This window comes from Mesoplodon bidens (genome assembly GCF_964165515.1).
Source record: "Mesoplodon bidens genome assembly, chromosome: 11".
Taxonomy (NCBI): domain Eukaryota; kingdom Metazoa; phylum Chordata; class Mammalia; order Artiodactyla; family Ziphiidae; genus Mesoplodon; species Mesoplodon bidens.
In genome coordinates this window covers 45,096,479-45,110,712 of record NC_138167.1, presented here as the reverse complement: position 1 = coordinate 45,110,712, position 14,234 = coordinate 45,096,479, and the positions used below count along the sequence as shown (strand labels likewise).

General features: G+C 58.4%; 1 protein-coding gene across 1 annotated transcript; it reads left to right on the top strand.

Moving 5' to 3' along the window:
* The first annotated feature begins 831 nt into the window (after positions 1-831).
* On the top strand, positions 832-8,843 carry TAMALIN (trafficking regulator and scaffold protein tamalin). The gene is made up of 8 exons (XM_081248622.1): positions 832-1,140; positions 3,247-3,296; positions 4,904-4,958; positions 5,066-5,168; positions 6,333-6,426; positions 6,532-6,598; positions 7,143-7,209; positions 7,656-8,843. The coding sequence occupies exons 1-8, from the start codon at positions 889-891 to the stop codon at positions 8,147-8,149; spliced, it is 1,182 nt and encodes a 393-aa protein (XP_081104748.1). The 5' UTR covers positions 832-888; the 3' UTR covers positions 8,150-8,843.
* The last annotated feature ends 5,391 nt before the right edge of the window (positions 8,844-14,234 follow it).

Sequence of the window (14,234 nt, the reverse complement as noted above, 5' to 3'; positions counted from 1 at the left end):
ACCCTGAGCACCCACTCAGCGCGGTCACATCCCCTGCCATGAGTCAACCCCATAGTAAGGATCTATCGGCTGGGAAAAGGATATCTGAGCTCCAACATCAGGAGGTGAGGAAAGGTTTATCCAGGAGGAACAACTCCTGATCTTCTGAGGGGACAGGCCAGAGTTAAGTCTACTACTTTTTGGGTTTCCCCCTCTTCCCTTCCCCCATGACATGGGAAGGAGAGGCAGCCTCTTTGAACTCTTCTGGGACAGCTGTGTAAGGGGGAAATCCTGGACCCTTTCACTCCCTAGCGGCTTCTGCACAGTTAGTTCAGGGCCGTCTCTTCCCTCCCATCAGGGACCTCACCCCTCCCCCTGCTTCCCTCTCCTTGCCTAAAGTCTCCTGCAGCCTCTTGGGTCTCCTAGAATCTTACTCTGGGCGGCCTCCAAACCTCCTCCTAAGGACTTCTACGGTCGCTCCACGGCCAGACTCCTTGAATCTCCAAAGATATCCATCCCTAAATTTTCAAATCTCGTGCACAAGCCCCTTCACAGGCTCCCCGTCCCTCAGGTATCACGGAGACCCCTGCTCCGCCCCGGGATGCCCTGGACCCCCCCTCCCCTCCGCGGCTAGCTTTTCCCCCTATTGAGCGCTCCTGTCCCCAAGAGTTTCCCCAGCCTGGCAAGCCTCGGGAGCTGTGGGCGGGGCTCCGGGACAGCGCCCCCGCCTCCGGCGGGGGGGCGGAGCCGGCCGTGCCGGGGGGCGAGGCCCCGCGAGGCCGCTCCCCGCCCGCCCCGCTCCCCGAGCCTATAAAAGGAGGCGACACACCACCCTCCCGGCTGGCATCCGCGAGTCGCTGCCTTCCCCGCCGCGCGGAGCGAGCGCCGCCTCCGAGGGGCGCCGGAGCCATGACCCTCCGCCGACTCAGGAAGCTGCAGCAGAAAGAGGAGGCGGCGGCCGCCCCAGACCCCGCTGCCCCGGCCCCCGACTCGGAAGCTGCTCCAGCCCCTCCGACTCCGACCCCGGCCTCGGGCCCCCCTGCCGCAGCCGCCAGCCCTGGGACCCCCGGGGACGAGCTGTACGCGGCGCTGGAGGACTATCACCCGGCCGAGCTGTATCGCGCGCTCGCCGTGTCCGGGGGTACCCTGCCCCGCCGAAAGGTGCGTATCCCCCCAACTCCCGCGCCCCCCCCCTCGGCTCTCGGTACCCTCCGGTGTCCCTTCCTCAGGACCCGCGCAACCCGCAGCAGCCCCCATTCGCGCCTGCCGACCCCCACACCATTCTCCTGGGGTCCCCGAGTCCCCCTGTTCCTCCCCAGCCCGCTGATCCCCCACGGACACGTTCAGATCCTGCTGGGTCCCCTCGACCCTCTGCTCAGAAGGAGCAATCAATCCCCCATACCCGCGACCCCGGCTCCACGCCGCCCCCGACCTGGCGGCTCTCCACTCCCCATGCGCCCCCGCCCCGTCTCGCTGCTCTCCTTCCTGCCACCTCCCCAGGTCCCTTTCCCCTCGCCCCAGCTGGTCTTCGGCCACCCCCGAGCCCCTCCTCCCCGCGTCCAGGCGTCTCGAAGTCCCCAGGACGCCTCGCCCGGGATTCTTCCGTGGGAGCGGGGAGGCCTCGGGCTGGGGTCCCGCCGCTCGCCCAGTCAAGTTGAGAGTACGCGGGTTCCAGGTGGGGAGGAGCGGCGGACGCGCCGCGTGCCTTGTAGCGGGGGAAGTGCGTGCGGCGCCGCCGACCCTTCCGAGGGGACGCCCGGATTCCTGGACTCGGGGCCTGCCCCCTTGCCCTGCGTCTGAGGTGCGGGGCTCGAGGCCACAGCTCCCTGGAAGTCAGCCGCGACCGGACGCGGTGGGAGGGGTCGCAGGGCGCCCGCGGGGCAGGAAGGATGCGGGCCGCGCCCGCCCTTTGAGTCTCCCCCTGCGCAGGGCTCTTCCTCTGGCCTGAGGGGCACCCGGGCACTCAGAAAGGGGAACTCAAGACCCAGGTTAAGGAGAGGGGGCTGGTGGCCTTTCCCAGCTCAGCCCCCCTCCTCTCCCCCTGGCCCCTGGCTCCCCCCAACACAATGAACAGCTTGTTGAGAATTTGCATTTTATGAAAATCGGGTGGAAAGACAAAGGGGTCTCTCTATGCGGCCCAGTCCTTCCTCCTTGGCCCATTTGGGAACTGTCCCCACCCCTGAGGCCAATCTTTGGTTCTGGAGAAGCAGGGCTTCCTTCTCTTCCTGGCCTTGGGGCAGCCTAGGGGGAGGGTTAACAAGGGCACCGACCAGGAAGGCCCTGGGCTGTTTGGGGCACACAGGACAAGGGCTGGTCTGGGACTGGGCTTCTTCTAAGGATCAATAATTTAGGGAGGGAGAGAGACTGCTTTAGTTTCTCAAGGACCCAAAAGAGGGAGGGACCCTCAGCTCTGTCATCTGCCATGCCAAAAAAAAAAAAAAAAGGAACTCCCAATGTCTCTCCTTAAGTATAGTGAGACTTATGGACAAATTTGAGATCCAAGGTTTTGTTTTTTTGTTTTTGTCCCAGAAAGCAACAAAATATATGGCAATGTTGAGAGACCCAGGTGGAGCTGGGCACAGTTGGCCACCTGCAGCTGGAATCCATAGTTGGTCCCTGAAACAGTCTACTTTGAGGGAGGAGGCTAGGCCCCTCTGTCCCCGGCCTTTCCATGCTCAGGCTGAGAGTCCAGCCCTCCAGACCTGGGCCTCTGACCCCGGCTCCCCTGAGCCACTCTGCGTGAATGAGAAATTAGGAGAGACCTGACCGGCCCAGGGGCCTCTGGAGTGTTTTGATAGGCAAGCCCAGGGGCCCCCTGCCCTTCCCTGAATAACATCTGGGAAGAGCCCCTGCTTCAGCTTGTGGGGTCTAGGGGGCCTGAGCCGCTGCAGACGTGCACCCTGGGGGTGGAGACTGTTCTATCTAGAGTAATGAAACCCCCTACCCTCCAGGTTAGGAAACAGCACAGGGCTTAGAGGTTCATGCATCTGGAACCCAGGAGACTGTTGTACCCCCACAGTCCTCCCAGCTGAGGGGATAGAGCTTAGGGAGAAAGCTGTGGAATGGTGCTGACAGTGGCACTCTGCAGATAGCTACCCCGGGACCAGAGTAAGTGTGGAGCTGGGGCCAGACACACAGGCAACAGGAAATGGGGTGCTGGGTCTAGGGCCGGAGCCCAGGTGAGAAACCCCCAAAGGAGGGCTCTCACCATCTGCTCCAGGACAGCTCCCTCTCACCTGCTCCTTCCTGACTCTCCTTCCCACCCAGGGCTCAGGACTGCACTGGAAGAATCTCAGCCAGAGTCCTGAACAGCAGCGGTGAGTCACCATTACCCCAGCCCCTGCCCTGGTCCAAAAGGGTGAGGCGCTGGGTTGGGGGCAGCACGACACAGCATCTCAGCCCAGCCAGGGGGGAGTCATTCTCCCACCCTCTCAGCACAGCACCCTTGCTAGGAATGAGGGCAGGTGGAGGTGTGGGCTGTGTGAAGGGGGTGGCAGAGGAAGGAGACAGGGACTTTTGAGTCATCAGGTGCTCCTCAACCCACCCCCAGTCCCTGCCAGTTACCCCTCCCCGGAGAGATCTGGATCTGGGAGGAGGGAAGCAGGAGAAGTCTTCGGGGCTACCCTGAGCCCTCCCAGCCCAGCACACTCCGAGGGCCCAAACCATGGCCAAGCTATGTCCAGCTGCTCCAGTCTGTCTGCCCCTGCATCCAGAATCTCAGTCCTCTGCTGGCCCATCCTGTGGTGGCCTCTTAGGAAGGGTCTGAGGCGAGGGCAGAAGTAGTTGCTGACTCAGGCCCCACTCTGCCCATGTCGCATCCTGATTTGGGGCTGGTTTCTTCCAAAATGGATCAGCAGACTATGGCCCACCGGCCAGACTGGCCTTGAGCTAAGAGTTGTTTTTATATTTCGAAAGGGTTGTACAAATAAAAACAAAGAACAATATAGGACGGAGGCTGTCAAATAATTTAGGTCTGGAAAAGAAAGGCTAAAATATTTACTGTCTGACCCTTTGCAGAAAAAGTTTGCCAACCCTTCCAGAAAACCAGAGAGCACTGGAGTAGACACAGAAGTCACCCTGCTCCCCGCCCCAATACACGTAGAGGGGGAAAGGCCTGCGTTCAAAGTAGGGAGGGGCTCAGGCTGGGGCTGGGAGTTGCCGCTCAGCATTTGGGGGGTATGTGGGTCAGGTTGGGCCCTGAGAGGCCTGGGTCTGCAGGCCCCTTCTGAAGCCGTGAAGCTTGAAGGGGCCTTTGCAGGCCGCTTTCACTCTGCCTCTGGCTGGGCGGGAAGGAAGGGGGTGTGGGGGTGGGCAGAGGAAACTCTGGGCTCCCCCAGCAGACGAGAATCTGGAGCTACTCCAGACCATTGTGTCCAGTGGGCAGGCCTGCAGTGCGGGAAGGGGCGGCCTCGAGGCTCCCCTCCCCCCCCCAGCCCTCACATCTGGTGGGCTGGCCTCACCGCAGCTGGGAGGAGCAGCTGTGGTCTGGACTCAGCCTCGTGACTGGCCTCTGGGGGTGGGGCCAGCCCTCTCCCCAGGGCTCTGGAGCGGATGGTGCTCCAGGCTGTGGCCGAATTTGGGGCCTCAGCTAGTCAGTAAGTAGTATTCTGGGGCTCACTAGAAGGCTGGGAGTGTGGCTGAAAAACTCAGCTAGTCCACCGGCTCTGGGGGTCAGCTGTTCCAGTGCCTCCCCCACCAGGGACTGGATTGATGCTGTGTGGCTCAATGAAGCTGATTTCAGCTGCAAATGGGAAAAGGACATTCCGACAACCTGTGATGAGTGTGACGTGTCCCTGGAGACAGTGAGCCCTGCCTGGATGTTCCAGAGCAGACTCCCAGCATTAGCGGAGGGCCGTGCTATGGGACTGGCAAGCTCCTTTTAATCCTGACAGTCTTGATGAGATGGCCCCTGTGTCTCCTGCAGGAAAGTGCTGACTTTGGAGAAGGAGGAGAACCAGACCTTCGGCTTTGAGATCCAGGTGGGAGAAGCTGAGTGCAGAGGGGGAGGGATGGCTTGGGAGGCTGGTCAGAGGGATGGATGAATCTCGCCCCACCCCTGGGCTGAGGGTCCCCTTGTTTATTACAGACTTATGGCCTTCACCACCGGGAGGAGCAGCGCGTGGAGATGGTGACCTTTGTCTGCCGGGTTCATGAGTCCAGCCCTGCCCAGCTGGCTGGGCTCACACCAGGTGGGGCATGAACCCGGGACACAGGGTTCTGGGAAAAGGGGTATGACCTTACTCCCAAGCAGAGGGGGTAAGAAATCTCTTCTGAAATCAATTTCCCTTCCTCCTCCTATTTTGAGAAGGCCAGAAAGAAGAATGGACTGGACTTAGGCAAATTTGCCATTTACTGTGTGATGCTGAGCAGTCCCATCTGCAAATTGGGGGCAATAACACGTCCTCATGTCAGTGTGGGGAGGGAATTCCCTGGGCACAGAGCCAGGGCCTGGTAAATGGCAGGTGTTGCTGCTGCTGTTTTTCCTCCCCCTGGCGATCTGGCAATCCAGCATGGGCAGGAGGTGGGGTGGAACAACTCCCTTAGATCTGCTTGATATTGAGGATCAGGGCCTATCTTGCTCCCAACCTGGCGCAAAACTGGGGCACCTGTGATACTTCCTCTAACAAGGAAATGGTGCCAGCGGTAGGAGACCCTTCGGATTGGCCAAATCTAGAGTCCCAAGTCCCAGGAAGGGACAGCCTGCGACTGCACAAACTGACCCCCACCCAGTCCTGTCACCATTTCCTTCCCTAAGCCCTTACCTCCCTGCCTATTTACCAGCAGCCCCTGGTAGCTAGTGGTGTATTGCAACTTTGCAAAGTAGTTTCACATCCACCCTCCCTCCTAATCCCCATGGTAGCCACCGCAGGTGTCCACACCCCCTTTTCCAGATGGGAAATGGGCCCTCAGAGATGGTGCCTTGCTCTGCCTGAGGTCAGGGGGCTCTGCAGTGGCCCAGGGTATGAGAGGCTGAGGCTTTTTATGCCTGAGGCCGGTGTTAATTCCCAGCTTGGTGCTACTCACCCTGCCCCCTTCCTGTCTTGGCTGGGTCTCATGACAGCCTGTGGGCTGGACCAAAATAACCAGCTCTGGGGGCAGCCCAGGCTTGCCAGGAGGGCTCAGCCTTTGAGGACAGAGCTTCCTGAGAGTGAGGTGAGAATGTGGGTGTCTGAGGGCCTTGGCCCCTATGCTGGGGTGCCGGGCCTGGACAAGATCTCCCCAGAACCATGACTGGGGGTAGGGAGTTCAGGAGAATTTTGTGGGGTTATTACCCCTACCCTTTCTGGCGAAGGTGGCTGGAATTCTTTCACATGCCTCGTGGAGCAGATTCTGATCCCCTCTCTGCCTGGCAGGGGACACCATCGCTAGTGTCAACGGCCTGAACGTGGAAGGCATCCGGCATCGGGAAATTGTTGACATCATTAAGGCGTCTGGCAACGTTCTCAGGTATGTCCAAGTCCTGCGGTCCCTGGGGGATTCCTGAGCTCAGCTTCTCTCAGTGTTTCCCCACCCTGTGGGCCCACTCAGCCTTTGATTCCCCAACCTCCTCAGGCTGGAAACTCTGTATGGGACATCAATTCGGAAGGCGGAACTGGAGGCTCGTCTGCAGTACCTGAAGGTAAAGCAGCCCAGATAACATCCAGTAGCCACCCTCCTCTTCCCAAGCCCCTGCCCCTACCGGCCCCACTCTTTTTTAGGGGTCATTTATCTGCTTGAACCTCCTTTTATTTTATTTATTTATTTATTTATTTGGCTGCGTTGGGTCTTCGTTGCTGCGCGCGGCCTTTCTCTAGTTGCGGCGAGCGGGGTCTACTCTTCATTGCCATGCGCGGGCTTCTCATCGTGTTGGCTTCTCTTGTTGCGGGGCACGGGCTCTAGGCATGCAGGCTTCAGTAGTTGTGGCGGGCTCTAGAGCGCAGGCTCAGTAGTTGTGGCGCACGGGCTTAGGCTGCTCAGCGGCATGTAGTATCTTCACGGACTAGGACTGGAATCCGCGTCCCCTGCACTGGCAGGCGGATTCTTAACCACTGCACCACCAGGGAAGTCCTGAACCTCCTTTTAACCTTATTTCTTCTGTGTACTCCCTGATCCCTCAGTCTGTACCCACCTCCTGCTAGTTTCTTGCTAGCTCCTGACAGTGAGGCGGGGGGTGTCTCTTACAGCAAACCCTGTATGAGAAGTGGGGAGAATACAGGTCCCTAATGGTGCAGGAGCAGCGGCTGGTGCACGGTGAGTAGATTAGGGGTGTGAAGGGCCACTTGCACCCCTACTGATACCCCCATTCCTGCTTCCCCCTCAGAACTAGTGGGTTACTTCCCCCTCCAAAGTGAAGAAAGGTTTGTTGAGCTACTGCTTTGGGTACAATGCTGCCCCAGGCTGATGCACACACATTTTTAGTTTATTCTCACAGTTGTCCCCTGAAGGAAAGGAAAATCTCCATTTTACAGATGGGAACAGGAAGGCTCCAAGAGTTTGGTTCAGACCCCTTCCGTGGCTCTTGTGTCATAAGTGATCCTCATAAGGATCTGAGTGTGTAATTCCTGTTTTACAGACAAGAGAAGTGAGGTTCAAGGTTGTGACTTGCCCAAGGGCCACACAGATGGTCAACAGGAAGGAGCTGAGGTCTCCTACCCGTGCCCTCTGACGGCCCTCCCTCGTGTCTTCTGCCCCGGCAGGCCTCGTGGTGAAGGACCCGAGCATCTATGACACGCTGGAGTCCGTGCGCTCCAGCCTGTACGGTGCGGGCCTGCTCCCGGGCTCACTGCCCTTCGGGCCTCTGCTGGCCGCCCCCGGGGGCTCCCGCGGCGGCGCGCGGCGGGCCGGGGGCGACGCGGACGACGCCGTCTACCACACGTGCTTCTTCGGGGGCGCTGAACCGCCTGAGCCCCCGCCGCCCCCGCCCCCCGCGCGCGCGCCCGGCCCGGGCCTCGCCGACGCTCTGGCCCCCGGGCCCCGGGCGGTGCTGAGCCGCAGCGCCAGCGTGCGGTGCGCGGGCCCCGGGGGCGGCGGCGGCGTGGGCGCGCCGAGCGCTCTCTGGACTGAGGCCCGCGAGCAGGCCCTGTGCGGCCCCGGCCTGCGCAAAACGAAGTATCGCAGCTTCCGCCGGCGGCTGCTCAAGTTCATCCCCGGACTCAACCGCTCCCTGGAGGAGGAGGAGAGCCAGCTGTAGGGGCGGGGGCGGGCGGGGGAAGGTATTTATTTATTTATTCTTTCCAGCCAGTGCAAAAAGGGGGCGGGGGCGGGCGCCTGGCCGCGGAGACTCCGGGAGCCCAAGGCGGCGGGAGAGGGTCCTCGCCAGCCCCAGCTGGCCTGCCTTCCTGGCTTGTGCAGAGTGGTGAATGAACCCGAGCCCCAGGCCCCTTTACTCCTCCCCAAAACCACAGTGGGAGGTGGGCACGGGAGAACTAGGGGAGCTCGGGGTTGGGAGAGGTTCGGGGGCCAAAGATGGGGCGTGCCATCCTACATCTGGGTCAGTAGTGCCTTGTGGGGTGTCCAAGAAAACCCCTTCTCCGGGTGAGAGGACCCTGTCCCACGAAGCCCTCTCCTCAGCTTTACTTGCTCCCCACCCTTGTCCTTGGGGAGAAATGGCCTATGCCCAGTCGTTTCCCCATCCCCCCACAGACATAGTTCCAGTTAACCAACGCTGGTCCCCCTCACTCCCAGCCTTGACCCCTAAGGGCTTGGCCCCTCCCAGGAGCCTGTAACTAAGTGGGGTCTTGCCCGGCAGGGGTCCTGGGTCCTCTGCCCCTTGGGGGACAGGAATGGGCATGTCTTGGGGGGATGGGGGCAGCACAGACTGTTCCACCGTTTTGCATATTGTTGCTTCTGAACCACAGACTGTATAAAATCGACGGTTTTTTGCATCTGTGTCAGTGTGGTGACTGCCTGAGGGGGAGGGTTGGGCTCGGGCAAGCTCTGACTCCACCACTCTGCACCCCAGTGCGCGGGCGCGCGCGCGCGCGCACACACACACACACACTATATTTTACATCTTATTTGCTCGGAGCCTGCAGCCAGGGAAACAGACTGGGAGAGTTTAACTTACATGTATGGGCCTGAACTAGAGGCCCCACACCCCTTCAGAACTTGGGTCTCGTGTTTAATGTATCTAGAACTTCCCTCCCCAAATACCACAACTGGTGGGGTCAAGGCTCCTCTATACTTCTTAACTATCCTTGTGTAAACAACTGCTTGGCACCCTTTTTCCCAGGGGTCCGGGGTCTCCTGCTTAGGAGACCTTAGCCATCACCCACCCAACCTGTGACAGGCCCAATCACTGGTCACTCATTGCTCTAGAAATCCTCAGAGGCTTCCCATCACTCCTAGAATAAGATTCCAACTCTTGGGCTTCCCTGGTGGCGCAATGGTTGAGAGTCCGCCTGCTGATGCAGGGGACACGGGTTCGTGCCCTGGTCTGGGAAGATCCCACATGCTGCGGAGCGGCTAGGCCTGTGAGCCATGGTCGCTGAGCCTGTGTGTCCGGAGCCTGTGCTCCGCAACGGGAGAGGCCACAACAGTGAGAGCCCCGCGTACCGCAAAAAAAAAAAAAAAAAAAAAAAAGATTCCACCTCTTATGCAGGGATATCTGACTTCTGCCTACCTCATTTTCTTGCTTCCCCTCTCGCTCCCTGCTCTGGCCACTTTGCCCACGGTACACTTCAGATGCCCTGCCCTTGGGGGTCTCTGCACTTGCTCTGTCCATAGCTGACTCCTTTGGTACTAAGCTTGGCCTCCCCAAGGCCGTCCCATCTGGTTTAAGATACTGTCGCACCCTCTGCTTTGATAGAGCCTTGTTTTATTTCCATCATACCACTCATCCCCGTCTGAAACTGTCTCGACCCGGATGGGTTTTGGTTTTTGCCTGGCTCCCTTCCCCATTAGGATGTACACTCCATACAGCAGGACTCAGGGACCTCTCCTGTCTTACTCACTGCTTTATTTCTTGCCCAACGCTAGCACATAATAGAACCTCCATAAATACAGTGTGTGCTCAAAGCATCTTCAAGAGGTGGTCACCACCTTCTTTGAGGTGACCCGGGGCAAGTGACCTGTCCAGGGTCACACAGAAAGTAAGTGGCAGAGGTGGGCCTGAGTTTTGAGCCTCTTGAGCCAGTGCTCCTCCCTGGCAGTAATCAGCATACAAGGGGTGGTTTATGAGAGGTCTAAGTGGCACCAGGCAGGCCTCTCCCTCCTGCACCACTGCACTTGCCTCCTGAATGGCTCCCTGCTTCCTCTCTCACCCCTGGACCACCCCTTCACACAGCAGTTAGGGTGATCTTTCCAAAAAGGAAATTGGGTCACAACCCTCCTCGGCTTAAAACCCATTATGGTTTCCCCTGGAATAAAAAAATAAAATCCAAACTCTTTATCATGGCCTAGCCATAATGTGTTGTCCCTCTGGGCAGACAAATTACAAAAACGCATCCCTTCCTGTGGGTTGACGGCAGCCACAAGGGCCCAACAATTTGGCAGCTGGGAGCCTCTGTGCAGTGCACAACCTCTGCGACTATACTGGGATGCCCTGCACGAGGCTCTCCAGGATCTGGGCCCTGCCGTTCTCTTCAAGCGCAAATCGTTTCTCCTTCTATGTCACTCATCATATTTAAGCCACACTATTCTTTCTAGTCCTATTCTCAAATATGCCAAGCTCTTTCCTGCCTCTGGCCTTTGCCCATACTGTTCCCTCTGCCTGGAATAGTCTTCTTTGCAAGACTGATTCCTCCATCCTCAGATCTCATCTTCAACATCACCTCCTTAAAGAGATGTTCCTGATCTGATCAGAAGAAGTTCCCTGTCCTCATTATTCTTTATCTTGAGCCCTCTATTTTTCTTTCCTTATAGCACTTACTCTCAGTTGATAATTTTACTGACTACTTTTGTATCTGCCTTTTGCCTTTCTAAGGCAGGAAACTCAGCTGTGTTACACTGTACCTCCAGGGACTAACACAGCCTAGCACATGGCAGGTGCTCAATATACAGGAATGCCTCCTTGGGGCCAGCCCTGCACAGGGGTGACCACAACCTACCCACCTCTCAGCCCTGGAGGGTGGGGTGGGGAGGCCCCTGCCCTGCTCCATCTGTAGCTGGCATCTGTGGGTCCTTCTCACCAAATCCCTTCGGGGCTGGGTGTCGGCTGCAGCCAGGGCACATGCACCTGGCTGCCCTGCCTTCCCTGGTCCTGGGGAGGGAGGACATTTGATTAAGAAAATGGAGCTTCCCCAAGCTCCCTGTTTGAACAGCTGCTCTGCAGTGATGACAAACAGCAGCTCCCAGGGGCTCAGGTCTAGGGGAGGGGCCCTCTCGCACCTTTGTTCCCAGAGCCCCCAGCTGCCAGGAGACCAGCTGCCTGGGCATAGTCTAGCACCTTCCTGGGGGTGGGGGGCTGCCAGGGCCTCCCTGGCTTTCTCCTCCCAGAATACATTCCCAGCCCCTCTCTTACCAGCCTGTTCCTCCCCTCCCCCACCAAGCAGCTAGTGTTGGCAGTGATGTCAGCACCGCTTACCCAGGCTGAAGGGGGGCTCCTGGCTGGCCGTATGCACCCCCGAGGAGAGTGAGGGGGTGCCCAGGGTGGGGCTGGATCCCACCTCTCAGCTGACGGAATGACGGCACCAGCACAGCAGCCTCCTGCCGTGTAGGTGGGGTGACAGGGAGTGACTAATGTGAGAGCTGTGATGCTAAAAATTAACCCAGGGATCGTGTTTGGTGGAGGGGTGGGGGTGGATGGGAAAGGAGCAGGGACTTGGAATATTGTGTGGTCGGTATTCCCCCTGCCCTGCCTCCCCTCCTTCCCCTCCCACCAGCCTTCTGGTCCTCTCAAAGCCCCAGGGGACTCTGTGGGAGTCCTTCCCCCTCTCCAGGCCATAAGGGGCCCCTAATAATTCCAGGAAGGAGGAGAGTGGACGCCACCCCAGGTCTCATGCATGGTAGACTGAGGACACAGCCCTGCAGATGGAGTTCAGATATGAGGTCCCCACAGAGCCCTGCATCTGCCCCATCCCCTCAGCATGGTGGCTGCATGGCCCTGAGTCCCTTGGTTCGTCCCCCTCTGCCCAGGCCAGAGCTCTGCCCAGGGGCGGTGGGGGGAGCGGAAGCAGCCAGTGCACAGAGACAAAGGCAGGTTCCTGACAGCAGGCTGGAGTTGGGGGACAGTGGGGGTGGCAGCTGTCCTGAAGGAAAGGACAGGAGACTGGCTCCCAGAGCATCACCTAGGTACCAGCACTGTGCTAAGCACGTCCACATCCATCACCTCACTTAGGCCTCACAGCATATCTGACAGTCCATTCTACAGATGAAGAAACTGAGGATCAGAGAGGATAAGGTAGCGCAGCTGGTACCTGCTTCAGCCAGCATTCTCTCAGATCTGTCTGTCTCTAGAGCCTAGACTGGGGAGAGGGAAGTCTTCCTGGAGGAAGGAGTGTGAGGACAGGGTCAAGGTGGTAAGGAACCATTTCAAGGAACTGAACCTCCAAAGCCGTAAGACTCACTCATGGGGAGCAAGGTGGGAGCACAGAGGGTAACTGAAAGGTGGGACCTGAGGTAGCGGGGTCTGAGGTGTTCGACAGCAAAAGGAGGAGGAGGTCAGGTCCACAGGGCTCAAGGCTCCTGGATGTGGGTGCTGTCCTGGAGTGAGGTGGGGAGGGGCTCTTGGCACTGGGTTCTGGGGGGTCACAAAAGAACTTGGGTTTAGAGAAGTGCTTTGTGAACACACATAAGAAAACCTGTTAGAAGGAGGGAACCTATAAACACTCCTGTTTTGCCTGGAAACAAAACCAGAGAACATGAGCTGAACGGCAGCAGCAGGGGGAAAGGTGAGACAGTAGAAGACACTTTGCTCACCAGGCCGTCCCTCGTGAAGCTGGGGACGTGAGAAGGGCCGTGGGACTCTCCAAGGGTCGGGAGAAACGTCAGGCTGTCGAGTTGGGAGCCTGCCTGGTCTTGCATTGATGGCTGCTGGATGGGATGACCTAAAGGAGGGAGTGATAGGCCGAGAGAAGTGAGAGAGAAAGGGCAAGGGACCAAGGAAGATTCCTCAGAGAATAAGATAGCCAAGAGATGAGACAGACGCTGGAGAACAGAGCAGGTGCGCCTGACCCCTGGTGGTGACCTCGGAACACTGCGCCTCTCAGCCCAGAGCTCGGGGAAACAGGGTGGGGCAGAAGTAGGGTCCTCCCCTCAGCCAACATTCTGTGAAGGCAGCTCCCCGCCTTCGAGCCCACCTCTTCAGCCGTGCTCCCAAGCCCTTCCAAGGCGGGGCCTCCTCGGAACCACACAACCCATTTGAAGCTCTCTGACACCATTCCTGGGCCTGGTAATGAGTGGGGCATTCAAAACACACTGAAGGCAGGTAGGCCTGAAGGGAGTGAAGAATGAATTCAGAACTTTTAAGTCATCCAACTCCAGTGATTTCAACCAGCTTACCTTCTCTGCAGGGAACTCCGCGTGGTCTGGAGGCTCCGGGACTGGGGTGGGAGGGTGGAGAGGGGAGGAAGCACAGCTGCTAAACTGCAACACAAAGAATTGCTGCTATAAGGGACACCTCCTAAATGGCAGCGAATTTTCTGTTCCTGGAGTTTAGCCTTTCAGTAGAGAACACATAAATCTATGCGAAAAGTAAAGATTATGCGAATACTGTCCCTCCTTCCCCACTGCTTCCCTAAAGAGTCACTAACAGGGCCCCCTACAACACACACAGCTGGCCAGTCCATTCAGCAACTCCCCCCAGAGTGACTGGCCACCCAGGTCCCACTTTCAGCTTTCTACAAATTTCACCCTGATTGAAGGCCCAATCAGTTCCTGGTGCTGAGGAACATGGTCTCTGGTTAAGTGAATGCAAGACCAGTGGTTACCAACTATAGCAACAAATCGCCTGGGGGACATTTAACCAAAGATAGGACCCTAAGCCTCCCCATAAGATTCTTTTTTCTTTTTTTGGCTGCATTGGGTCTTCTTTGCTGCACGCGGGCTTTCTCTAGTTGCGGCGAGCGGGGGCTACTCTTCGTTGCGGTGCGCGGGCTTCTCATTGCCGTGGTTTCTCCTGTTGCGGAGCACGGGCTCTAGGCGCAGAGGGGCTTAAGTAACTGTGGCTCGCGGGCTCTAGAGCGCAGGCTCAGTATTGTGGCTCACGGGCTTAGTTGCTCCGCAGCATGTGGGATCTTCCCGACCAGGGATCGAACCGGTGTTCCCTGCATTGGCAGGCGGATTCTTAACCACTGCGCCACCAGGGAAGTCCCCCCATAAGATTCTGATTCGGGAGT

Excerpts from the sequence above, each read along its gene's own strand:
- TAMALIN (XM_081248622.1), top strand. The coding sequence starts at position 889 with ATGACCCTCCGCCGACTCAGGAAGCTGCAGCAGAAAGAGGAGGCGGCG. Across the intron at positions 6,427-6,531 it reads GCGTCTGGCAACGTTCTCAG|GCTGGAAACTCTGTATGGGA; the intron begins GTATGTCCAAGT and ends CAACCTCCTCAG. Across the intron at positions 6,599-7,142 it reads CTCGTCTGCAGTACCTGAAG|CAAACCCTGTATGAGAAGTG; the intron begins GTAAAGCAGCCC and ends TGTCTCTTACAG.